The sequence below is a fragment of the Onychostoma macrolepis genome, chromosome 23 (assembly GCF_012432095.1).
Source record: "Onychostoma macrolepis isolate SWU-2019 chromosome 23, ASM1243209v1, whole genome shotgun sequence".
In the NCBI taxonomy this organism is placed as follows: domain Eukaryota; kingdom Metazoa; phylum Chordata; class Actinopteri; order Cypriniformes; family Cyprinidae; genus Onychostoma; species Onychostoma macrolepis.
The window spans coordinates 28,263,676-28,289,522 of record NC_081177.1 but is presented as its reverse complement, the minus strand read 5'-3'; the positions used below and the strand labels follow the sequence as shown (position 1 = coordinate 28,289,522).

The window sequence follows — 25,847 nt, the reverse complement described above, 5'->3', positions numbered from 1 at the left end:
AATATGAATGTATTCTGTCTAAAATGGGCCGGTATTATCATCATGGGATGGTAATTTGACAAAAGCATGGGTTTCACTTTATTTTGATGGTCCCTTTAACACATTCTATTGACTATAAGTAATGTTGCACCTACATTTCTACTGACTCTCATTAGAGTGTTAGTAGTGTATTAGTTGACTGGTAGGGTTAGGGTTTGATTAAGTTGACACGTTCTTCCAAAGTTACTTATAGTGAGTAGAATATCTGTTGGGAGACCAACACAATAAGGAGTTAGTAGATATGAAGCAGACAGTCTACTAATACTCTAATGAGAGTTTGTTAACATGTAGTTGCAACATTACTTACTGTCAACAGAATGTTCAAAAGGGACCATCAAAATAAAGTGATACCTAAACTTTTTATCCGATAAGAAAGAATGTGCATAAACTGTGATGGAAACACATTTATCAAATAAATTCCACCATGCTCATCAAAAAAGTCATGTGACTTTGCACAATGGGACAAGGTAACGACTAACCGGACCGATCTCGTTGCACAGCATCTGAAATGTTGTTTTGGTCGTTCTGAAATGCCCGAGCAAAGTCTGACATCAAAGTATTTCTGTATAATTACAGTCTTACATGACTGCGTTCCCAAACAGCAGGCATCCACCTCCGAAAGCAATGATCACATTTATTGTGTTTCGTCTGCTCTCTCTAAGGCGCAAGTAATATAAAAATTATTATATTCAGTGGATTCAACTACTTTTCTTAGTGATATTTCGGCCCAATCCCATTTCTACCCCTTAGCCCTTCCCCTTTCCCACATTCATGTGAAGGGGTAGGGGTGTCTCGATTCTCTTTTGGTTGGAGGGATAGGGGTAAGGGGAAGGGGCAGATAGCCCTTCAAACGAAGATTTTTCGGGACCACACTTAAAACGAAGGGGTTGAATTATCTCAGCATAAACCAGCTACAGCGGCAACATGGCTGCCCGAGCGAACAAAAAGACATAAATGTACACTGTAAAAAATTGTTTCAAAAAGTTGTTTCAACTTAAAATAATTTGTTACCCCGCTGACTTAATTTTTTTAGTTTAGTCAACTTGAAATTTTAAGTTACTCAATGTTAATTTAAGGGACAACTCGAATATTTTAGTTGACTAAACAAAAAATTCTAAGTCAGCGGGGTAACAAATTATTTTAAGTTTTAATTTTTTTTTTTACAGTTTAAGCATTATTGGCATTTATAAAGATTTTAATGAAAATTAATCATTTGTTTTATGTTACATTCAATTGTGTGTTCATATTTACGTTCATGTCATTCAAAGAAATGTTTGCAAAAAAATCACAAAAATTTGCTAACGTCATATCATTACTGACTGCACGATAGTGCCACATCATATTTTAATGTCTGATCAGGGCGATAACCACCATAGACATTGAGGGGGTCTAGTCCCCCAATAATTAGAAATCGCTAAACCTTTTTCTCAAATAGCGAGAGAGAGAGAGACGCTTCTGTGCGTCTCTCTTTACAATGAGTGAGTTAACTTCAAAAATAGTTGAGTTCCAGAGTTGCTGGAAAATATAATGTATCGATTCAGTAAACTGTTATTAATAAAAGTCGTGGGGCAGCGTTGACAAGTTTCTTTGCTCCTGGATGTGTGAGCTGCGCAATCTCTGATGTGTGTGTGTGTGTGTGTGTGTGTGTGTGTCAGTCAGCAGCACATTAATATAGAACGTAATTAAAGGCTCTAATGCACACCAGCTACCAGTATAGGTGTGTTTATTGTAGGAGCTAGATGACGTATGATCACGTGTGACGGTATAGTATTGGTGTCCCAATTCTTACAAGGGGACAAGGGGAAGGGGTAGGCGGAGGGGTAGGGGTAGAGGAAGGGGTGTAAAATAGAATTGGGATTGGGCCTATTTAGTGCCAGTTTATTCGGAATTGATGATTTTGTTCTCTTTGACTCGTTGGATGGAAACGGTGCTTTATTCGCAAATATTTAATGTGATGTTCCAGGTTTGCGCATAAGTTAAATTCGTATCTTTGGATGGAAATATAGCTACTGTGTTGGTGACTTTACTCTCATTAAAGTGAGGAGCGATGACACTGTGACAGAACTGCAAGGAGATTCAGTGAAATTACAGATTTTTGGTTCTGTAGCCTTGCAAGTCGGCCATCTACACCTCTCATCCTTCTCCTGTTTCTCTTTCCATTTCTGGTGTCTTGATTTTGGCATGTCTTCTCTTGCCAATGACCTGATGGGAGCAGTATTACGAGTGTGTGAGTTTGGGATAAACCTCTGAATATCTTAAGGGGGAAGTCCAGCCGCCAGATCATCTCCCAATATCATGTCAAAAGAAGTCTTTGATGCTGGCTTACATGTGTTTATCAAATCACAAAATCATAGATGTTGCTAACAATCATGTGTTTCCAGAGGATCGCAAACAACCCACCCACACACACTCTCTCTCTGATGATTAATCTCTTAATGGCCGTTCTTCCACATTACATCAGACCCCCTGAACCTCCAGTCACATGACTTGTTTAATCACGGCTCAGCCAATCAGGTTGCTTCTGCTGAAAGCTCTATCTGAAGGAGCGCTGTCTCCTGGCAACTCCCAGCATGCTTTTCTTACATGCTGTAAGCTCCTCAGATATTAGCTGTGGCGTCTCTGCTCTGAGCTGCTTAGATAATGGACTGTAGCCAGACCTCACCTGTGGGATCGGCCTCTCTCCCTCTTACACTCCTCCCTCTCCATATCACTTCACCACACCTGCTCCACCTTACATACAACTACACTTTCATCTTTCATCCCTTTTACACTGTAAGAAAAAAAAAAAAAAAAAAGGGTAATTAAAGCAACAGGGAAAACACCTGTGAAAAATCATTATAAAAAAATTCCTTCTTATTAAAACAGCACATTGGACCCTATTTTTATTGTCTTTTTTTAGAGAGCTTCACATCATATTATACATTTTCATATCTTCTTGAATGGAGAAAGACATACATTTTAAGATTGTTTTAATATTAGATTTTCTAAATGCAACTTTTTAAAATAAATAAATAAAATAGGTTTTATCTGCACTGCATTGTGCCATTTAATTAAGTTAATATCTTCAGCACAAACGTGTCTTCTTTGTATGTAAATTAGGCTTATTACAGATTGTGCTTTATTTGTCTGCCACAATTAAGGTTGCACTATTACCACTTGTGAAAAGCAAACAGATTTTTATTTAAAATAGAAAATAAATTTTTCCAGCAATCATGGCAGCAGTAATTTATCAAATGATGGAGTGGAGCATTATATGCACTTTTTAATGATAGAGAAGAGCGGGGATGTATTCAGTCAAGCATACTTTCAGCATTTCATTATCATCAAAAGTGAGATTTAAATGCCGTCTCAGCTGTTTCAAATACCTTGTGAATTTCTGAAATTACTGTTTTGAATGCAATGAGTCGGGGAGGTGTTGCAGATCATAATGCAATGCTGTGAGTGATTGTGCACAAAAGTAATCTAATTAACTTCCAAAAATGCAATTGTTTCACATTCATTGTGTATTTCTGTAAGAAATTCTGTATAGAAAATGCATTTTGCATGTAACAAACATGAGTTTGCATGCAATGCAATGAGTGTTAGCATACAAATGCATGCATTAAGGATGCACTTACTTAACTGCACTTAAACTGTTCAATATCTAATAGTCTCTTATGATCAGACAGTTCATCTGAGTACATTCATAAGGCTTGTCTGCAGCAAACCCTCCAAACCCAGTTGCTGCAGGTAGATGTGTGTGATATATTTAGCAACAGTCTCTGAAATCTGCTTACTATAATAGGTTTACATGTATGTGCAGTAGTTTTCATTCACTAGGCATCTGTTAACCCTTCACCAAGTATTTTTTTTTTCATTTTTTTTTTTCAAAGAAACCCATCCTGATAAGCTCACTCCAAGAAACATTGACAATATGTATTAGTTCTTGTAACACAATTATTAAGCGAATGAGCTTCAGAAATGAATTATGGCACACAGCGCAAGTCAGAGTCCCAATTATTATGTGTCCTGATCCCATCTCCCCCCTCTGTCCCTAAAGAACGTCCTTTAGTGTTAACTGCTAATTTCTTTAGTGTTCCTTTACCTCAACTGGTAGATCACAATGCTAGAGACAGCAAGGCTGCAGGCCTGATTAACAGGGAGTTCACATACTGATAAAAACTCATAGCTTGATTTAAGTTTGAGGTACTGAATGCAAAAATATTTTTGTGAATTCACATATCAGCCCAACAGCTGCTACTGCAGACAACAATCATACGGAAATAATATATATATAGTGACTTAGTCAATTAGTGCTTCTAATCAATCTGCCACATTAATATAATGACTTAAATGATTGACAATTTAATGTTTATATATTGACATAATGATTCATTCATTAATTTATTCATTAATACGCCTATTATGTAATTAATTTGGGTAACACTTTAGATTAGTGAACACATTCGCTATTAATTATTTGCTCATTAGCATGCATATTACTATCATACTGTTTGTTTATTAGTACATATAAAGTACTTATTAATGCATGATCATATTTTAGATCCCTTAACCCGACTCAATAGCTAAACTAATACAACAACTACCTTACTTACTATCAGTAAGCAGCGAATTATACTGTACGTTTATTGAGGGAAAACTCTTAGTAGTTAGTGAATATGTGTTCCCTAATCTAAAGTGTTACCCTAAGTGGATTCAAATTTGTAATAAATTGACAGTCCTAGTAAAAACAAAGGAAATATTGTCAGATGACAGTAAACAAGTCACGTTAAATATCTGAAATCAATGACAATGAATCCTGAATGAGTGAGTGACAATGAATGCTGAAGGGTGACAGGCTGCCATTGTCACATGTATCACATGTATTCTTGTCAGTGTGACGATGTGGTGTTAATAATGGCATGGAAGTGTCTCCCTGCACCTCCTCAAGACACTGTCTCTCTCTCTCCTCCTGCCTGTGTCAATTCATGTCAAGCAGACCATTGTCCCTTCAGTTCACCTGACTATTCCCTTATTTCATTAGTGGATTGATTTGGGTTGTCACCTCTGTTAGACTCCAAACCTGTGGAGGCCTCTCTTCAGGAAGCTGGTGTTATTTCTCTGGCTGCTTGCAGGTTTAATTAAGCAGTGAGAGACATTAGATGCATTAGACATGCTGTGAATGAAGCATCGTGAGGATAGGTGAACCATCTTGTTTGTGCTGCTACCATGTGAAATTGGGTGCAGATTTGTCAGCCATTTGAACATTGTTTAGGAAATGCAATGATTTTCACCACTTGGATTGGATTGAGATTTGGGTTTTGGAATAAATTAAGATAAATGTATTATAGTTTAAATTTATGTTAAATGCCATTACCTGTACATTGTGCTTGTTTGAGCCACTAAAGTAGGAAATATGTGCTCACAATTACTTTTGTTGTGTTAGAAATATGGTTAAAGTGTACTGCCAAATGTCCTGATAATCATTTATGGTAAACTAAAATATAGCTACTTAAATATATTTTCTATTGAAAAATTTTGGCATGTATTTGTAAGTATTTGTAATTCAATATTTGGTAACACTTTAGTTTAGGGACGAATTCTCACTTTTAACTAGTTGCTTATTATTAGCATGCATATTACTAGCATATTGGCTGTTTATTAGTATTTATAAAGCACATATTAATTTTTTCTGCATGATCATATTTTAGATCCCTTAATTCACCTCATACATAAACTTAACAACTGCCTTATCAGCTATTAATAAGCAGCATATTAGGAGTTTATTGAGACAAATAGTCAATAGTTAGTTAATAGTGAGAACTGGTTCCCAAATATTTGTAAGAAGTTACAATTTCGTACATTTAAAATATATTAATCAATGTAATATCAAATAACACTGTAGTTAAAATTATAATTACTTTGCATGTGCTTTAGTATGTTAGTCAACACATCAAAATAAGACAAAAGATTATTCAAACTTAATAATTTAAAATCCATTTTAAAGTAAAAACTTTTGATATTTTACAAGGTGCACTTAAGTGTGTTATAAAAAGTGTTTTAGAAAGTGTACACTCTTTAAGTTCACTTAAGTGGCCTTTATTTCATTAACATTATTATATTTTTTGCAAGTACAGTTAATATGCTTTTAAATTCTGAAGTAAACTACAAGTGCACATTCTTTTTCACAAGGCTAGATACTCATTTCCTAATGCATACATGATGACTGCAGTTCTGCTTTAAAGCAGAGATTTTATTATTGTCTATTCAGCTCTGAATACTGCTGAAGGTTGGCTGCTTGAGATGAAAGCATCCTTTCTGTTGTTTGTAATCTTGACTGGTTTGGTGTGATTGTTTGTGGTTGTTGAGTTTCATTTTACAAAATGACAGGATCCACAGCTTCATCTTAAAAGCACAAAGCAAGTGCACAAATGTTACCTCACCAGAGCAACCCGGGTGCTTTCCATCACAATGTTCCCCAGTGTGTGCTGGTGTGATCACACCCTTGCTCTCCCCGCTCTGGTTCTCTTGCTCCTCCCCGTAACCCCTCGCCTCATGCCGTCTAAGCCATTCAAGTGGAACACTGCAGGATTATCCTCTACATGAGCTCCAGACGCACTCCACAACCAAGACCGCATTAGAAACAAGTACTGATCTAAAACATTAGCGGTCAATAATATCACTGGCCGGACCTGTGTAATGATATCTGGATTATTTTACTCTTAAAAGGTCCTACCATTGTTTGTGAATGGGTTCACCGGTGGTAAGTTCATAGTTTTTATCAAAACAAAGAGCTGGATACTTTGTGCATGGAATGGATTTTTCCCTTGTGGTTGGTTCTGCTGAGAGCTTTTGGTAACACTTTAGTATAGGGACCAATTCTCACGATTAACTAGTTGTTTACTAGCATGCCTATTATTAACATATTGGCTGTTTATTGGTATTTATAAAGCACATATTCTGCATGACCATATTCTACATCCCTAATCCTACCCAATACCTAAACTTAACAACTACCGCACTAACTATTAATAAGCAGCAAATTAAGAGTTTATTGAGGCAAAAGTCATAGTTAATGGTTTGTTAATAGCGAGAATTGGACCTTAAAATAAAGTGCGACTGAGTTTTTTGTTATTTACAGTAGATTAGTAATTTATCACTAATGAAAAAAACACTGCACATTTGAAAAATGATTTTTTATTTTATTTATAATATGGAGTGGAGAGTGAAGGAGAAATGGTAACACTTTAGTTTAGGGACCAACTCTTTACAAGTTAACTTAACAACTACCTTACTACCTGTTAATAAGCAGCAAATTAGGAGTTTATTGAGGCAATTGTCATAGTTAATAGTGAGAATTTGTCCCCAAATTAAAGTGTGACTGGAAAAACAGTTAACCGTGCAGGATGTGTGAGAAGTCCTTCAGTGCCTCTGAAAATAACATCCCGTGCTTCTCATGAAGGTGGTTGATAGCTGTAATCTACACAGGGTGTGGTAACTTTCTCCCTAGTCTACATCCTACACTTCGAAATATCTCAACATCAGTATACAACTATAAACAACCTCTTTTGGTACACTTACATAGCTAAATGGATAATCTAAAACAATACAGCAGTAGATTCAGCATGCTTTGCAGTAAGCAGTTGAGGTTACAACACAATCTTGTCTTATGACAATATATAATTATTAAAATAGTTATTCACATGCTGGCAACAATTTATGTCACTGTTTTCCTGACCCGCTGACAGGTTACACTGGGTCTAATCACTGTAATTAGTCAGTTTGGAAAATGTTCTAATAAAATGTTGAAAAGTGCAGAGGCAGACATTATTTTCTGTGCCACTCTTGCACACAATATCACTGCACAAACCTACTCACAATTAAGTACCATCCCCCTTGTGAAAAAGATGTGTGCTTCAAAAAGAAGTGTTGCCGTTGGCAGTACATTAACCATAATTCAAAGATAATAGAAGTACTTATGAAATTACGTATAACTATTAAATCCTACATACTATGGGTCAAAACACTCTTAAGTTTATCTAATTGCATTTAATGTAAATTTAAATTACTGTTTGTTATAGCAGCAATAATTCATCAAATTATGAAGAATAATTATTTACTCAGGCATATATTCGGTATATACTGCATGTGGTTTAGACTTAGCACTCTCTCAACATATTAAAGAGCAGTTTGAGGTGCTAAGATCATAGTTCTGAAGTGATTCTGTCCAATACCTGCAAAGTACATCAGATCAGGGCAGTCTGCTGAATCCAACACAACCAAGAGCTCACCTGCAAGATGGGGAACTGTGACACGACTTCAGCATATATTTTGCTTAATTCTTTTAGCATAAAGGTCTGCAACTATCATGGTAACTACATTAGCATCCACAATAGTCAACGGTAACATTCTGTTTATTTTATGCTGCAGTTTTGTCCTCTGCTGCTTTAAATGTGCGAGATCGCTGAAGTTGGGTGGATTCTGATTGGCTGTCAAAGTTATTTTTTGATTTTTTTTTTTATCATTGATCAGCTGAAAAAGATCGTTCTGGAAGCGATTCCAACAATATCGTTCCTCTGTGCTGTTGACATTGTAGCTGTGGTGTGGACTTCACTATTGTCAAAGAATAAGCATGATTATTAAAACTGTATTATAGTTAAGTTATCTTTATAGTTATCGCCATTGGTGTAAACAGGCCCTTGCTTTATTCTTAGCAGAGACACAGTATCTTTTCACTTTGGTCCTCATAATCTGAATGAATGAGAGCTAAATATTGACCTCCTCACAGATGAAATTATGAAATATTAATATTAGTAATATTACATGTACTAAACACAGCTGTTGTCCTGACACTGAACATCAAAGATATTGCTGATTTCATTGTCTCAATCACGTTTTGCGTGCCAGTTTGCCCTTTAATAAATCACCGGAGATTGCGAGCTAAAATGCAGACGAGTCCTACAACATTTAGATGCAATGAAAGGTTCCCTATCATATTTCAAAATATTGCACTCGATTTCACATATTTTAGTCTAGGCACTAGGCATTATAATTTGGGAAAAGTTCAACAAGTGAATGTGTACAAGTTTATGTCACAGTAACACTAATATAAGTATAAATGACTAATCTGAATGAGATTCTCCTCTGGATTAAGCTGCGTCGCATCGCATTCTTCTTCTGAGGTAAATTCAAGGCTTATTCCTCACAGCGCGTCTCCTTCCAAAAACAAAAAGTAGCCAAGATGAACTTGATGAATCTTTCTTTGTTTACAGAGGTGATGTGGGCGTTTACATATTCGCGTGTCTCAAGCCTGGTTTTGCGTGGATGATTATTTTATAGCGCGTGATGTGCGTGGGCATGATCACATTATCGGTGAGCTCAGACGGGAAAGACTGTACCTTGCGTCGGTTCCATACGGATTAATTTATCAGAGAATATTTGTTGACTTAAAAAAAACATGACTTAAAAACCGACACTTCAAGCTTTCTATAGATATATTTCTCATGTCATTTTCATTCATTTTAGTGACTTGTTTCAGGAAGATATTCACAGAGACTGAGAATGCAGAAAGCGCACCCTATTTGTTTTCTTTATTTTACAAAACCAAAAAAAAAAAAAAAAGGTTAGGTTGCTATTGTGAGTGTATGCAAATAATACTTATGTAATTTTTCAGTCAATGTTAAATTAATGAAAGGACTAAGTTTCACTTTGTAGTGTAGGCTATTTTTTTAGGTTTGAAACTTGAAAAGTAAAGTAAACTTGAAAGTACCTTGAAAGTAAAGCAATTAGTAATCTGATTACTTTTTAAATGCAGTAATCAGTAATGTAATCAAATAACAATTTTAAAGAAGTAATTTGTAATTTGTAGTGGATTGCTTTTTTTGAGTAACTTAGCCAACACTGACTACACATTAGACATAATATTTGAGAAATGGATATGGTTGCATGACATGATTCATGGGAAATTCTAAATCAAATCTTTGTTTAAAGAATGACTGAATGTTGATTTTCATGCTTGACAGAAGATCACCAACATGCATAAAAGTAAAATAACTAGATCATTTGACAGTGAGTCGAGCAAAATAAAGTTTAAGACTTTATTCAGTGTAAACACTTTTTAATACAGTTTGTTTAGTGTACATTTGCCTCATTGTTCAGAAAGAAAAGACAACTTTCTGAGAAATTAATATAGAAAATCCCATTAAACCATCCTTATGTTCACGGATGTATGTGTGGTATTTTTCTTAACCTTTCTGTTAATGAATCACTCTTCAGTGATCTCAGTACAATTTGTAGGGCAGTTATCATTAATTTGCAAACAACAATAATGTGTTTTATGTTAAATGGCAACATATTACTTGGCCATTATAAAGCCATGAGGAGCAAATAGCTAATAAACTAAGAATCTTTGAGACTCTTACAAGATGGCTGTCTGTGTCATTATGGGTCCTCTGTCATCAGACATTGGGCTTAAGGAATTTGGGTTTTAGAAACTGGGTTAAAGACTCATTAAACCATATTCACGTTTCCATTGCTCAGGGGTCCAGGTTTATTGTATTATGAATCTATGTATATTTGTCTCAGATTTACTTCTAGCTTTGTGAAGTCCATGTTGTGGTAGAGTGGGTCACACAGATTCTGATTTATTTTTGTTGTAATTATGTTTTGACAGCATACACAACAGTTTGTTTTCCTTTGATAAGTAGTTTGCAGTAAATGTGTTAATTAGTAAAGTGTCAGCATGCAGCATTTCTAGGCTTTGTTGCATATAGTCAGCAGACTTAGTCAAATGAGTGTTCCTGCTGCTCAAACACTAGAGCAGCACATCAGGTCATGGGTTTGATTTCCAGGGAAGTCATGAATTTAAATACTAAATGTAAAATTAAATATTTTTAATCAAATATTTGTCGCAATTTAATACGTTTAAAATATATTAATTCATGTAATATCAAATAACACACTACAGTTAAATTATAAACAAGTACCTGTGCTTTAGTATGTTAGTCAACACCTCAAATAACTACTATTTTAAAGCATGAACGGATATTATTAATATATAACATAATTATTTAAAATGTACTTTAAAGAAAACATCATTACTAAGTGCTTTATTTAATTAAAATTATATAAGCAAGTTTGTTTTTCTTTTAACATTTGAAGTACACTAAAAGTGCATTACAATGAAGCACACTTCTTTTTTATTTTTATTTTTTTTACAAGGTAATAAAAAAAAGGTTACACTTTATTTTGATAGTCCACTTTAGACATTCTACTAACTATAAGTAACTTTGTAACTCTCATTAATTTGCAACTACATGTCTACTAACTCTCAGAGTAGACTGTTAGGGTAGGTTTAGGGTTAGTAGAATAAGTTGACATATACTTGCAAAGTTTCTCATAGTCAGTATGTGGACCCATCAAAATAAAGTGTTAGAAGATATTAAGCAGACAGTTTACTAATACTCTAATGAATGCTACTTGACATGTAGATGCAAAGTTACTTACTGTTAGTAGAATGTCTAAAATGGACTATCAAAATAAAGTGTTACCAAAAAATGTAAAAGAATCATCTCTAAATCTAGGTTTCTAAAAGTTTTGTTGTCTGATTTGTCGATAAACTCAAAATGAACACTATTGAGGCTCATGTAGTATTCTTCATGTTGAACTGAGCATCATCACATGATTATATTATGATGTAGTTAGCACTGCATTGTTCATTTCTGCTAACCAGAGTATTGCTGTAAAGGCAAAAAATAAAAAATAAAAACCAGGGTGCAAAACAAAAGCGTGATTCTTTGCATAGCTCTGTCACCCAGTTAATGCTGTTTAATCCAGTGGAAACATCCTAACAGAGGTGGAACCTTCTAATTGGCAGATTTGCAGTGCAGCAACTCAGCAACCATGAATAGAGCTCAACACACTAGACTTAACACACAATAGAATAACAGACAAAAATCATTTTGATTGAACTGTTTTTTCGTTATTTATAGTCAACACCTCTTTTTTTTTTGTATACCGTCTTTAAACTTGGTACAGTGCATATTTGTTTTGCTTTATGCATGCATTCGTATCATTTCCTACTGTTAAACTAATGAAGAAGCATCAAGTTGCCTAAGTAAGAACAGACTCTGAAACCAGCATGTCTCAGTGTCAGCTGCTCTCAAATGCTTCAGGAGCTTTCGGAATTCACTTTTCTGGACCATTTTTGACCTTTAATCAACTGGTTTGTTGGTTAATTTACTGAATGTATGAAGTCAGTTCTCTTTAAGTTCAAACAGTGTCATAGCAGAGTGTAGAAAATCACATTGAACATATTCTGCTATTGTATGATAATCAGAAAGTTTCAGTGCTTCTTTCTTGATTTTGGACATGAAATCTAGCGTTTTATCATTTTAGCTAGATGTTTTGTGAGCTATTTTGCTTGAAAATTGTCTCTCTCTCTTTCTCTTTAGTGCTTGAGGAAGTCCGCTTTTCTGCAGACGTGTTCAGTCTTGCTTCGCATCACCCAGCACCATGTCTGGCTCTTACGATGAATCCGCTGTTGCTGATGAGGCCATGGACAGCTTTTGGGAGGTACAAAGACCACCATTTCCTTCCTCTAAATGCTACACTGCTAAGTTATTCAGCCGGTCATCAATAGTTGTGCTGTGTTTTAGCCAGCTATGGTTGGAAAACAGGAGGATGCTGTGTTTGCAGTATCAGAATCTGCCAGAATGCTCACAATGAGCTCTATTTAGACGACACTGTCGGCCCCTGTGATGTTGCCAGAGCCCTTCACATCACCCTTTGTGAGGCTCTGGCAGCCAATACAGTCTTAACATCACGTCAGTATTATGTCAAAGTAATCGCATATTCAATCAGTGCTCAGACAGTGATGCAGACCTAGTTTTTGTTTGTTTTTGAGCAGTTTTTAAGTAGATACTCCAGCACAAGGTCTATTGAGTTCCAGAGCAGCACCTGCATCCTGACTGCAGTCTGCAAGCGTTGGATGTGCCAGTTTTGTGTGTTTGACTTATTGATGGTGAATAAAGTGCCCCGTCAGCGTGTGCTACTATGGGTTTTTTATTTACAGGCTGATATGACTCATCAGAGCTTGTGTGAAGGTCAGTGTAGCTGAATATGAGATAAAACGCTGTAGTAAAACCTGCCTGGAAGGAGAAAGGTACTATAAATGTGGTTCAGAATGGAATACTGCACAGTGAAATGTAACAAGTCAACTTGATGAAGAAAAAACCCCCGAAAGAAACCGATTGCCTTAAAGGGGGTTTAAGAGGTCATTGTACTATAAAAACATCCTGTAAGTTTCAGAACTCAAAGCGTTCTCATTAATCTAAAAATGCATGTAGTGTAAATAACAAGAGGTGAACGCGAAACCAAATGATAAAGAAGACAACAAGACGCTGTGTAGTGCCAAGCTGTGGGAAAATAGTCCTTGCATTGCCTTCTTTCTGATCTTTATTCTGAAATTTATTTTTAATGAAGCTCCAGACCGTGTCAGTAAGAACTTGATCCTTTGTTCACTTCATTTTACCATGGATTCATTTACAAACAAGGCACAATTTGACGTGGGATTTTTAAAAAGATTGAAACTAAAACACAATGCTGTGCCGAATATATTGGATCCAACAGTAATGTCGCAACACACAAGTGTGAGTAACTGTTTTTATTATGTGATCACTATTGCTTTTTTCTGTTAAACAGATCGTTTGATATGAGTATTCATATGTTTTTAACCTAAATCAGAGCAGTGTCCATTTTTGAGGAATGTACGCTGGCAAACACACACAACTATTAGCCAATCATAGCAATGTCATTTGCTTCCGAGTCTACAGTACAATCCTATTGGTCTATTCAAACAGAGCGTTCTGAGCGTTCCCAAATTATGATGTTTTTGATGTAAACATCTTGATAACATTATAAGGGGACCTCAGAGAACCTTACAAAATAATAAAAAAAAGGCAGTTCATGACCCCTTTAAAATGTAGTTGATACAGCTTAATGCAATTGTACATAGGTACAGTAGGTAACCAGAATACAGTATGTGTTAATTTGACAAGTTCAAATTAATGCAGCTATCTAAGAGATATTTTAAATTAACCCATAAGAATCCAGACCAATTTCTCCTTATAGGAAAATTATGGGGCATATAAAACAGACCAAATGGACCACTTATAACATGTTTCTGCAGTTGTTTTTTTACAACCCCTCCTTGTGAAAGATCTGTAATGTGACATATATATGACATTGGGCGTTTATGATAAATTTTTAATGTTACATATATGTTACATTGGGCATTTATTTCTCAATTGAAAAAAATAAATTTTATTTTTTTCTTTGCTAAATAACTGTTTTTTTCTGTTTATTTGCTTTTCCACAACATATATCAAAATGATTATATTACTTCTGAAAAAGGTTTCTGTTTTATCTTCCCAGAAAAGTAGTTTTTGCATTTTATTTGCTTTGCCACAACATATTTCAAAACCACATAACTGTGACCATTAAATTTTACAACTCTTTTGTAACATATACAAATTCTACCTTTTCAGGTATATGGTTTAACCAGAAATTGATTTTTAGATTTTTTTTTTACACAACTCAAAAATGTGCAAACGGAATAAAAATAAATAACTACCTTACACTGGAGGTCAACATGTTAAACATGCACGTAGATTTGTTAAAATATGCTTTGAAATGAGCAGCAGAATATATATAACACTAAAATAATTGAATCAGCTAAATTAATTGAGCAGCTCATTACCATTTTTACAATTTTTCTTAATGTGACAAATACGTCACATCACAATTCCTCCTACTTTTATAAGGTTAGCAGCCCGATGTGACATACATGTCACCGCAATATCTTTGTAACTTGTTTTATATCAATTTGTTCAATAAATGTATTAAAATCAGGTTAAGAGTAATCTAGAATATGTTATTAAAACATTAGAATTGTTGCATGGGTTGATACATACCTTTTGTAACAAAAACAAGCGTTTTTAAAAATTGACAAAAAAAAAAACTGACACTGTAACATGTGCTAACCAGACAGGACACCATTTTGGAAATGTTGTCATGGCAACAAAAAATGCACACATTTTCACATGACTGTTGTTGAAAGTGAGGGATAATGCTTCAAAAAGACCTTTCCAGATAATCACCAGTGTTTGTGACACCCGTGTCACCGTGGGTTCTTATAGAAATATCAGTTATTAAAAACTTCAGTACTTATTCAGCCACAAGTATGCTAACTCCCAGAGTGCAGCAGCAATAAATAATGCAGTTGCTTTGCTTTACTTTTTTCTGAATTGGTTTGTCAGTTTTAGTAATCCTTTTTGTAAGGATGTGTTGAAAAAGACATGCATGACAAACTATTTTAAGGAAACAGAGTCTTTCACACTTCTGTCAGGGATGAGACATAATCCTTATTATTCTTTTATCATTATTCTTTTGTTTTTATTCAGCCATTATCAACCTTTAAACTGGCAATAAAACGTTTACCAAGCCACATCGCTTCAATCCCAGTATACATTTACCCAACTATTATCAAAAGTATTTCTAAATAAATACAACAAAACATTTCGTGCGACCGTACGTGAAGCATTATGACAAAATGCATTATGAAGAAGAATTGGACCTGTTCTGCAGCTGCATTAGAGCTAACATTAGCATCATGCTACATAAGACAATTTATGAGATTAATAGTACACTTTTCCTCAGAACTCACTTCAAACCACCATCGAGTGTTTGTAATAACTTCCTTTTGCGATCACATGTGGAATTTGGTTGTTTACTGTTGTAAATATGCTATTTATAGCCTTTTATGTCGCTGCACAAATTAGCATTTCAGATGCACACATTCTCTCAAGAAAATCACATACAGACCATATCTATCGTAATCGTGTGTTTATTATCTTATATAATCTATAGTGGCCGTTGTCATGTTTATTTCTGCTGTGTAAAAGCCTTAACATGTATGCTCTGCTGAAACTCACGTTGTTTGATGTTACAACCGCCTCTCCGTTTTTAAGTTGACAGGGATACATTCCACGTATAATACGCATTAGTAAAAGGATCCATTTTTATTTGTATTTGTCTATATACACTTTGGGCGGCCGCGGTACATTAAAAAAGTAGCCCAAAAAAACACAACCCATGGCTCTGTAATTTTTCCCCGCGACTGTATTTTTAAAATAAACCACTTGTGCCATTACCCTGGCAACACTGGTGCTGTACCCTCATCACACAATGATCGATAACCTTCCGCGCTGCGATGACGATGAAACCTTATCAAACGATTAATCTGCGTTAAAAAAATATTAACACGTTAAAATTTTTAGATTAATCGCATGCGTTAACACGTTAACGTTGACACCCCTAATTTAATTATAACACCAGAGAAATGGAATGAAGAGATTTATTATATTTTAATATATAAAAAGTTTCAAGTACAAATGGAACATTAATCACCATAATGGTGAATTAATGCGTAAAACAAAACCATTTAGGCAAACATCAATTTGTGATGGTAATTAAGTTGTATTGACGATTTAACAACATTCTGACTTTTAAAAAGGAATGAGTGGAACTAAAGAGGAGGATAACTGACAGAAGTAGGGGGAAATTACAAGATTGTTCTGCCTCGTAAACTCTTTTTTCCTTGACAAAATGTTCACTCATACAGTTTATCTTAAGATTGAGTAACAAAGGCATAGTACAGAATTTTACAATCAAGTTCAATGAATTGTTGAACATTAAATACAGTTAACAAAAATTAACAGTCAGATTTTACAGTGAGCTACCGTTGAGCTAACTGTAGCTAACCCTGCAACTTGATCAATATACAGTGGGGCAAAAAAGTATTTAGTCAGCCACCAATTGTGCAAGTTCTTCCACTTAAAAAGATGAGAGAGGCCTGTAATTTTCATCATAGGTATACCTCAACTATGAGAGACAAAATGAGAAAAAAAAATCCAGAAAATCTCATTGTAGGATTTTTAAAGAATTAATTGGTAAATAAGTATTTGGTCACCTACAAACAAGCAAGATTTCTGGCTTTCACAGACCTGTAACTTCTTCTTTAAGAGGCTCCTCTGTCCTCCACTCGTTACCTGTTAATGGCATCTGTTTGAACTCGTTATCAGTATAAAAGACACCTGTCCACAACCTCAAACAGTCCAACTCCAAACTCCACCATGGCCAAGACCAAAGAGCTGTCAAAGGACACCAGAAACAAAATTGTAGACCTGCACCAGGCTGGGAAGACTGAATCTGCAATAGGTAAGCAGCTTGGTGTGAAGAAATCAACTGTGGGAGCAATTATTAGAAAATGGAAGACATACAAGACCACTGATAATCTCCCTCGATCTGGGGCTCCACGAAGATCTCACCCGTGGGGTCAAAATGATCACAAGAACTGTGAGCAAAAATCCCAGAACCACACGGGGACCTAGTGAATGACCTGCAGAGAGCTGGGACCAAAGTAACAAAGGCTACCATCAGTAACACACTGCGCCGCCAGGGACTCAAATCCTGCAGTGCCAGACGTGTCCCCTGCTTAAGCCAGTACATGTCCGGGCCCGTCTGAAGTTTGCTAGAGAGCATTTGGATGATCCAGAAGAGGATTGGGAGAATGTCATATGGTCAGATGAAACCAAAATAGAACTTTTGGTAAAAACTCAACTTGTCGTGTTTGGAGGAGAAAGAATGCTGAGTTGCATCCAAAGAACACCATACCTACTGTGAAGCATGGGGTGGAAACATCATGCTTTGGGGCTGTTTTTCTGCAAAGGGACCAGGACGACTGATCCGTAAACGAAAGAATGAATGGGGCCATGTATCGTGAGATTTTGAGTGAAAACCTCCTTCCATCAGCAAGGGCATTGAAGATGAAACGTGGCTGGGTCTTTCAGCATGACAATGATCCCAAACACACCGCCCGGGCAACGAAGGAGTGGCTTCGTAAGAAGCATTTCAAGGTCCTGGAGTGGCCTAGCCAGTCTCCAGATCTCAACCCCATCGAAAATCTTTGGAGTCCGTGTCGCCCAGCGACAGCCCCAAAACATTACTGCTCTAGAGGAGATCTGCATGGAGGAATGAGCCAAAATACCAGCAACAGTGTGTGAAAACCTTGTGAAGACTTACAGAAAACGTTTGACCTCTGTCATTGCCAACAAAGGGTATATAACAAATTTTGTTATTGACCAAATACTTATTTTACACCATAATTTGCAAATAAATTCTTTAAAAATCCTACAATGTGATTTTCTGGATTTTTTTTTCTCATTTTGTCTCTCATAGTTGAGGTATACCTATGATGAAAATTACAGGCCTCTCTCATCTTTTTAAGTGGGAGAACTTGCACAATTGGTGGTTGACTAAATACTTTTTTGCCCCACTGTATGTCAATATTTTTCTGCATTTTGACAATATTCAATCAGTTAAAAGGCTTTCAAATAACCAGTGTTGTTTATAAAATCCAGCTGACATAACTGCAGTGAGGATACAATGACACATTGTGTTTTTCATCCCTTTAAATCCATCTCTTTAAAACTCAAAGTTGTGCTGAGCTTTCCTGGACGTGTGTGTGTGTGTGTGTGGTTATGATGTCATTGTTAGTGCAGTGAAGCACAGGATTAGAGCTCCAGGAGCACATGGACACAAAGCTGTGGCAGTCATTGCGTAACTTCACATGCACAAGAATGAGTCCCTTCCCCCTCTTATCACCCACACTCATTCCTCTCCACTGTCTTATGCCACCTGCAGGCACCAGAGAGAAGGGAACACTATATGGTCTTCCTAAATAAATAACCAACTGGTGATATTTTGTGGTATCAAGTATTTTTGGGAAAAAATATATTATATTGTATTGTATTGTATTGTATTGTATTGTATTATATTATATTATATTATATTATATTATATTATATTATATTATATTATATTATATGTATTATATTATAGTGTATATTCAGTTATTATTTGTCTTGTGAAATATATGTATATATACTAGTTCAAGTTTGGGGTCAGTTTTGTTTTTTTCTCCCCAGAAAGGGCACACCGATCAAAAGTCATTGTATAAACATTTATAATGTTACAGAAGATTTCTATTTCAAATAAATGCTGTTCTTCTGAACTGTCTAAGAATACTGAAGATATCCATCACAGTTTCCACAAAAATATTCGGCAACACAACTGTTTTCAACAGTGATAATAATAATAATAATTTTTTCTGTGTATTATTAAGCATGTCCTCCTGATATTGCCGAGTTAGACGTGTTCCTGGGTCAACATATTTTGTTGACCCTGTAACAACATTTTAATCCAAAAATATAATCTTAACCATATTCCTACACCTAAATCTAACTTTACCCATGAGTAATCCCTAAAATCAGAGGAACTGATAGATGAATTATACTGATGTACAGGCATCAAACACTGATTGTAATCCTAAACTTCACAAAAATTATAATCTGGTTCTTGAAATCTGATTGGTTAATCACAATGTTGTTCCAGGGTCAACAAAGATGTTGACCCAGGAACACGTCGCACTCGGCAATATCAGGTTGTGCTATTATTAAAGAGCATATTAGAATGATTTCTGAAGGATCATGTGAGTAATGATGCTGAAAATTTCATCTTTACATTACATGAATAAATTACATTTGAAAATATAGAAAACTGTTATGTTAAGTTGTAGTAATATTTCACAGTATTACTGTTTACTGTAATTTTCATCAAGTGGGTGTACGTATGTATCTGTTACATCAAATAGCTTCAACACAGTAGTTCTAAATGCAATTTTTATAGTATCATCTTGCAGATTCTACAGGGGTTATGTAAACCTTTGAGCAGAATTGTATATTAAGTTATATGTAATACGATGTGATGTGTAATATGATGTCTTCCACTTCGCTTAGGTGGGAAATTATAAGCGTGCTGTCAAGAGAATTGACGACGGCCATCGACTCTGCAATGATCTTATGAACTGCCTTCAGGAACGTGCCAAGATTGAGAAATCCTACAGCCAGCAGCTCACTGAATGGTCCAAAAGGTGGAGGCAACTGATCGAGAAAGGTCAGTCAGTGAAATCTAAAGCTTCTTTCTTCATCCTCTCAAGATTTTTTTTAAGCAGTTATTTTAAATTTTCAGAACTGTTATTGGAATAAGCCAACTGTGACGTAAATCATGCCAATAAAGTAGTTGTCTCAGTATATTCTGTGGATTTGTCTGGTTTTACTTATATGTGTGTGTTTGTGTGGCCAGGGCCTCAGTATGGCTCTGTGGAGCGGGCCTGGTTAGCTATGATGACAGAGTCCGATAAGGTGAGTGAACTTCATCAAGAGGTGAAGAACGGCCTGATGAACGAGGACGTTGAGAAGGTGAAGAACTGGCAGAAAGACTCATACCACAGACAGATGATTGGTGGCTTCAAGGAAACCAAAGAGGCAGAAGAGGGCTTCAAGAAAGCCCAGAAACCCTGGGCGAAGAAACTCAAAGAGGTACAAATAAAAAATTTTAATGATGTAAATTCTGTTAACATACCTTATTGGCATTACTTCATTAATATGCATATACATTATGCATATGAATAAGTTAAATGCATATTAAATATGCATGCAGTCTGAAATACAGCTGATGTATTATGCTTACAAGATGTTTATAGCAATGGTACTCAACGTGATCTTTGAGTATTTAAAGTGAGTATTTTACTCACTCTTTCCAACCCCATATGACATTCTCTAAAAAAGTGATAGTTTTGTATGAGAAAGACTCAAATTTTATTATTCACTAACCCAAATTTCAAATGTCATAATTCACTGACCATCTTCCTCCTCATTCAATTGGATTATTGAATCAGTTACTTAATCCAGTTATGACATTTAGATTATCTGTGAACAAATCATCAAGACCAGTTTTGTGAACTGGATCAACTGAGTAATTGAAAAGATTAGACTCAAAATAACTTTTTTTTTTTCTCGAACATTACAACTTGAACATGAACACGTAATGGAGAGCTATAGGCAGATAGCTAGATTTTCAGTAAATCGGGCTGTTCCTCACACAAAACTATTATGTAGGGGTGTCCCCGAATAGTCGACGATTCGATGCTTTGATTCGAGGAGCTTGATTCGACTCCCAATCTCACAGTCGAATATTCGCGGGGTGTTATGATCATGCCATTTTGGATATATGGGGGTGCTCAATGTCTGACTTCACACAGAACTCTATGTTTTCTCCCAATAAGTTAATATACAGCCTATTATGATAATGCAGTAAATAAGAATCTTAAAAGAAACGTTTCAGTCGGTTTATTTATATTGTGTATATATTATTAATCTCGTATAAGATGCATTTGGTTGAGTTACGCTACAGTAAAGCGCTTCATTGTAGTACTATATGGTGATTGTCTCAGTGCACGGTGCGAGCAGGACAACAATGCATAATATTAATAACTATGACTGGAACTGTCATATACATAGCATTATAATGAGAACACTATTATAATAAAACGCTGTGATTTTTGTTAGTATTTTGTTGCTTTTCTGCAGGTTATTGCGTGAAGAACGCGTCCACAAAAGGTTCATGTGCATTCGGGGCATTTTGTGAAGATAGCCTATAAGTCATAATATTAACGTTATGTTATATAAATAACGAAACATATTCTTTGTGAGTTAAATGAGTTAAATCCCATTGATTAAAAACCGGCTATCATATGCTTCATTCTACTGGTCATCTTCAGCGCACGCAGCTCAAAACAGAAATGCAGAATGTTATAACTCATATACATAACATTATAATGAGAGCACTATTGTACAAAAAAAAAAAAAAAAAGTTGTGAATTCTTAAGGGTTTCGCTGACATTTAATGTTAACTATCTTTTAATCAAAACATAAAACATTATTTACCCTGTTTGTATCTACGAGGCGTCCGTTACACATTTTCCCTGTGTATTTATGACTGTCGAACGTCTGACTTGACTCTTGGTAATGTATTTTGCCCCGCCCCCAAATATATGATTCGATTATCAGTCGACTCTCGGCATGATTCGTAAATTCCGATTCAACTATGAAAGTCGGGGACACCCCTACTATTATGTGCTTTTTTAAAAAAAAGAAGACTTGGTATATAGCGCATACACTGTAAAAAAAAAAAAAGAAAAAAGTTGAGCCAACTTAAAATTTTAAGGCAACCAGCTTCAGCAGATTTTTGAGTTTTCTCAACTTGTCGTTTTAAGTTTATACAACACAAATTTGAGAATCTCTCACAAAAATAAGTTGAGCAAACTCAAAAATCTGCTGAAGCTGGTTGCCTTAAAATTTGAAGTTGGCTCAACGTTTTTTTTTTTTTTTACAGTGTAGATTCAGATGGTCTACTTTTATGATACATTTATTCATCGATTTTGCATTTAAAGCCTGGAAGAGCAGTGTAGTGTCCTCAGTTGTAACAACTTGTCTCACAATTTCAGTCAGTTTAATTGACCATTCTCTAAGCTTCATCCATTTAGTTGCAGTGCGGTTAGTTAAAGTGTGGCATTTCTGGCTGCAGATGGAGACGGCAAAGAAGAACTATCACATGGCATGTAAAGAGGAGAAACTGGCTGCAGCCCGTGAGGCAGATGCATCTGTCACTCCTGACCAGCAGAAGAAACTCCACGAGAAGACAGAGAAATGCAAACAGGACGTGCAGAAGGTGCGAAAAATAAAGAAAAAGATATGGCAAAAAGAAACATTTAAAAGTACTATTCACTGAAAGTATACTTGACTTTTTCATGTTCCTCATCAGTGTTGTGTTGAATATTGAATGTGATTCAACCCTAGGTTACAGCCATGCAGATATTGCAATGTTACTTTTATACAACCATTCTATGAAGAGGAAATATTGAGTAAACTTTCAGTCAGTTTTTGGCCATGTTAGGTAATATATTTTGTCTTAGCCAAAAATATTTCCAGATGAGAGCTCACATTTTCGAAACGAAGCAAAGCACAGACTGGATGTATTGTGAGTGGAGTGGAACGGCAGCAGTTTCACCATCCGCTCCAGAACCACTCCAGGTTTTTCATTTCCTACGCGATCCTGAATTTCTGACACAATCACACACATATGGTCTAATGCATGCCACATGAGCATGCATTTTCAAAACCTGAGCTTTCTTGTTGTAACATTGAATTAAATTTAGTAAATTAGATTTTTTTTCTTCCTTTTTTGAAAGATTTACTTAGTTTTATTCTGCTTGTGTACATATAACAATTCTGCCTACTACAATAAATAAAGACATAATATTCATATTGGGAAAAAAGTGCTGGATCTGGAGCACATCTCTGCTGAGAGACATTTACTTTCAGTATCTTATATCACTCTTACAACTATGAGCCATTAAAATGAGTGAGGACTTTTATGTGAAGTGTTATTACATTTAAAGATATAACAATCACTCTCTCCCTCTAATGAATACATTACTCTGTTGAATTATTATATTAGAGTCCTGGAGGATGAAAGTCGGAAATATAATGGTCTTGAATTGTTAATGTGTGGATACATGAAGACATTTTTTAAAATAGATTTTGATGAGGCTTTTAAGCACAGAAATTGCATATTGAGAGCTACTTTTGTGAAACTTAGCTTTGTAGATATTGTACATGCAATATATGGGTTATATATGTGTGTTTGTGCTGCAGGCGAAGGAGAAGTACGAGAAGTCTCTGGATGAGCTGTCGAAGTGCACACCGCAGTACACGGAGTCCATGGAGCAGGTGTTTGACCAATGCCAGCAGCACGAGGTCAAACGACTGACCTTCCTCAAAGAGGTTCTCCTGGACATCAAACGACACCTAAACCTCACCGAGAACCAAAAGTCAGCGTAAACCCCAGAACCAGTGTGTCTGTGCTGATTCACACAAATAGTAGTTGTGCTTTTGCTGAGATATGCATAAGACATAAACAAAAGAATGATATGAGTCTTCAGTTAATTGACTGATTTTTGAGTCGTGATCCGGTCGTAGTGCTTAACAATTCACTGGAGTGAAAGCAATACAGTTGTCTCGTTTACTTTTAGTCTAGTTCAGCTGTATTTGTCAGAGCTTACTGCTAAGTCTGTGTTTCCTGTGCTTTTGTTTTCCACGTTCTAGCTATGCGTCAGTGTACCGTGAGTTTGAGCGCACCATTCTGGCTGCCAACACACAAGAGGATCTCAAGTGGTTCAGTAATAATCACGGTCCTGGCATGCATATGAACTGGCCCCAGTTTGAGGTACACAGCTCTTAATGAACAAATAAACATTTAACAGGTTTTAGCAGTATTGTGCCCTTTTCAGGTTTCTGAGTTTACTAAAAAGGTTAGGGAGCCCTGGGCTAGTTCTCACGTCAACGTTGTCACAAGCTTTAAAATCCCTGTTAAGTCAAAGGGTTAACTGTATAAATTCTTCCCTCTAGAAGTAGTTTTTCTTAAACCTTTATAAAACAGTTTTAAATTACCCCCCACCCCCAAGCTATATATTTCTGAATCTGTTCTTCTCAGGAATATAATCCAGAAGCCACCAATGCTGTTGCCAAGAGAGAAAAGAAGAAGCCAGATGGAGTCGCTCCTGCTACTCCGAGCACAGAGCATGCAGGTCAACCAGGAGACCGTGGCAGGTCAGACATCATCTCTGCCTTCCCTATTCTTCTCCGGTGTCCTTTTACCCTTTTCTCTTTTTAGAGGCTGATTTCTGTCTTCTTCACTCTTTAAAAAAATATTCTTTGAAGTCCTTTGAAGTTCAATAGAGAACTCTCCTCTTATCAAGAGTTATTTCTGCCTCTACAGGGTTTCGTAAGTTGAATATATGATTCTTTAGAGAAGAAAAAGATGCAGATGTCATTGGGGCTGAGTGTTATAAAAATATATTTCAGTATTTTCAGTTGTTGCACAATATTCAATCAGTACTCAGTACTTTATTTATTTTTTAGCGTTTATTTGGATAGGACAGTTAATTGACTGGAAGTGAAGTAGGAGGGTTTGGAAAAGGTTCATGAGCCAGGACTCGAACTCGGGAAGCCTGAAGTGCAGACAATCTCAGTACTTTTGTAATGGTACTTAAATGGCTTAAAAAGCTTGTTCCCCTTCAAACAGAGGAATCAATTCCAACAGGATTTTCAGGATTTTTAATTTGACTGGTTGGATGCATTAAAAAACATGACAATTAAAATAAACCATTTAATTTTATTTGTAATTTTGGCACATATTTTATGCACACCCTGTGGTAATTAAATATCAATTACTTTTTTTTTTTTCTTTAAATTACTCTGGACTCTTAATCTGAAAAGACTTAAGGGACAAACTAAGAAGCACCTAAAAATGACTGTAGTGTTCAAACTATTGCTTACTTTTACATAACATCTCCAGTGAAATCATCATGAATGTATATTGTGACTACTCAATATCATTCGGTCCCAGAGCATGCATTTTTGACTGACTGATTGATTGATTGATTGATTGATCGATTGACTGATTGAAATATGATGCACATTCTGCAGGTGGTTTTCTGAATAACAAGAGTTTAAAAGGTTCTGCTGGCATCTGGCTGTAAAACTGCAGCTTGTGTCCCCTGTCTTTGACTAGTGTGAGCAGCTATGAAAAGAACCAGGCGTACTCCACAGAATGGTCAGATGATGAGCAGCCCACCGGGTACTCAGGAAACGAGACGAATGGCGGTGCGAACTCTTTCGAAGAGGACTCAGGCAGCAGAGGAGGAGGAGGAGTGCGAGTGCGAGCACTCTATGACTATGAAGGGCAAGAGCAGGATGAGCTAAGCTTCAAAGCAGGTAAAGTGCAAAGCAAAATAAATGATGTTAGGC

General features: G+C 35.9%; 1 protein-coding gene across 3 annotated transcripts in view; it reads left to right on the top strand.

The window, feature by feature from the left end:
• The window catches only part of pacsin1a (protein kinase C and casein kinase substrate in neurons 1a), a 42,600-nt gene that overhangs the window by 12,980 nt on the left and 3,773 nt on the right, over positions 1–25,847 (top strand). For 2 of the 3 annotated variants that reach the window (XM_058764401.1, XM_058764404.1), the window contains 8 exons: positions 12,471–12,591; positions 19,935–20,091; positions 20,281–20,516; positions 22,564–22,707; positions 23,694–23,869; positions 24,144–24,264; positions 24,532–24,647; positions 25,612–25,814. In XM_058764401.1, the coding sequence (XP_058620384.1) occupies positions 12,532–12,591; positions 19,935–20,091; positions 20,281–20,516; positions 22,564–22,707; positions 23,694–23,869; positions 24,144–24,264; positions 24,532–24,647; positions 25,612–25,814 (1,213 nt within the window). In that variant the 5' untranslated portion in view covers positions 12,471–12,531. Of the gene's footprint in view, positions 1–6,609; positions 6,782–12,470; positions 12,592–19,934; positions 20,092–20,280; positions 20,517–22,563; positions 22,708–23,693; positions 23,870–24,143; positions 24,265–24,531; positions 24,648–25,611; positions 25,815–25,847 lie in introns of those variants that run through there. The other variant, XM_058764403.1, reaches the window with a different exon arrangement.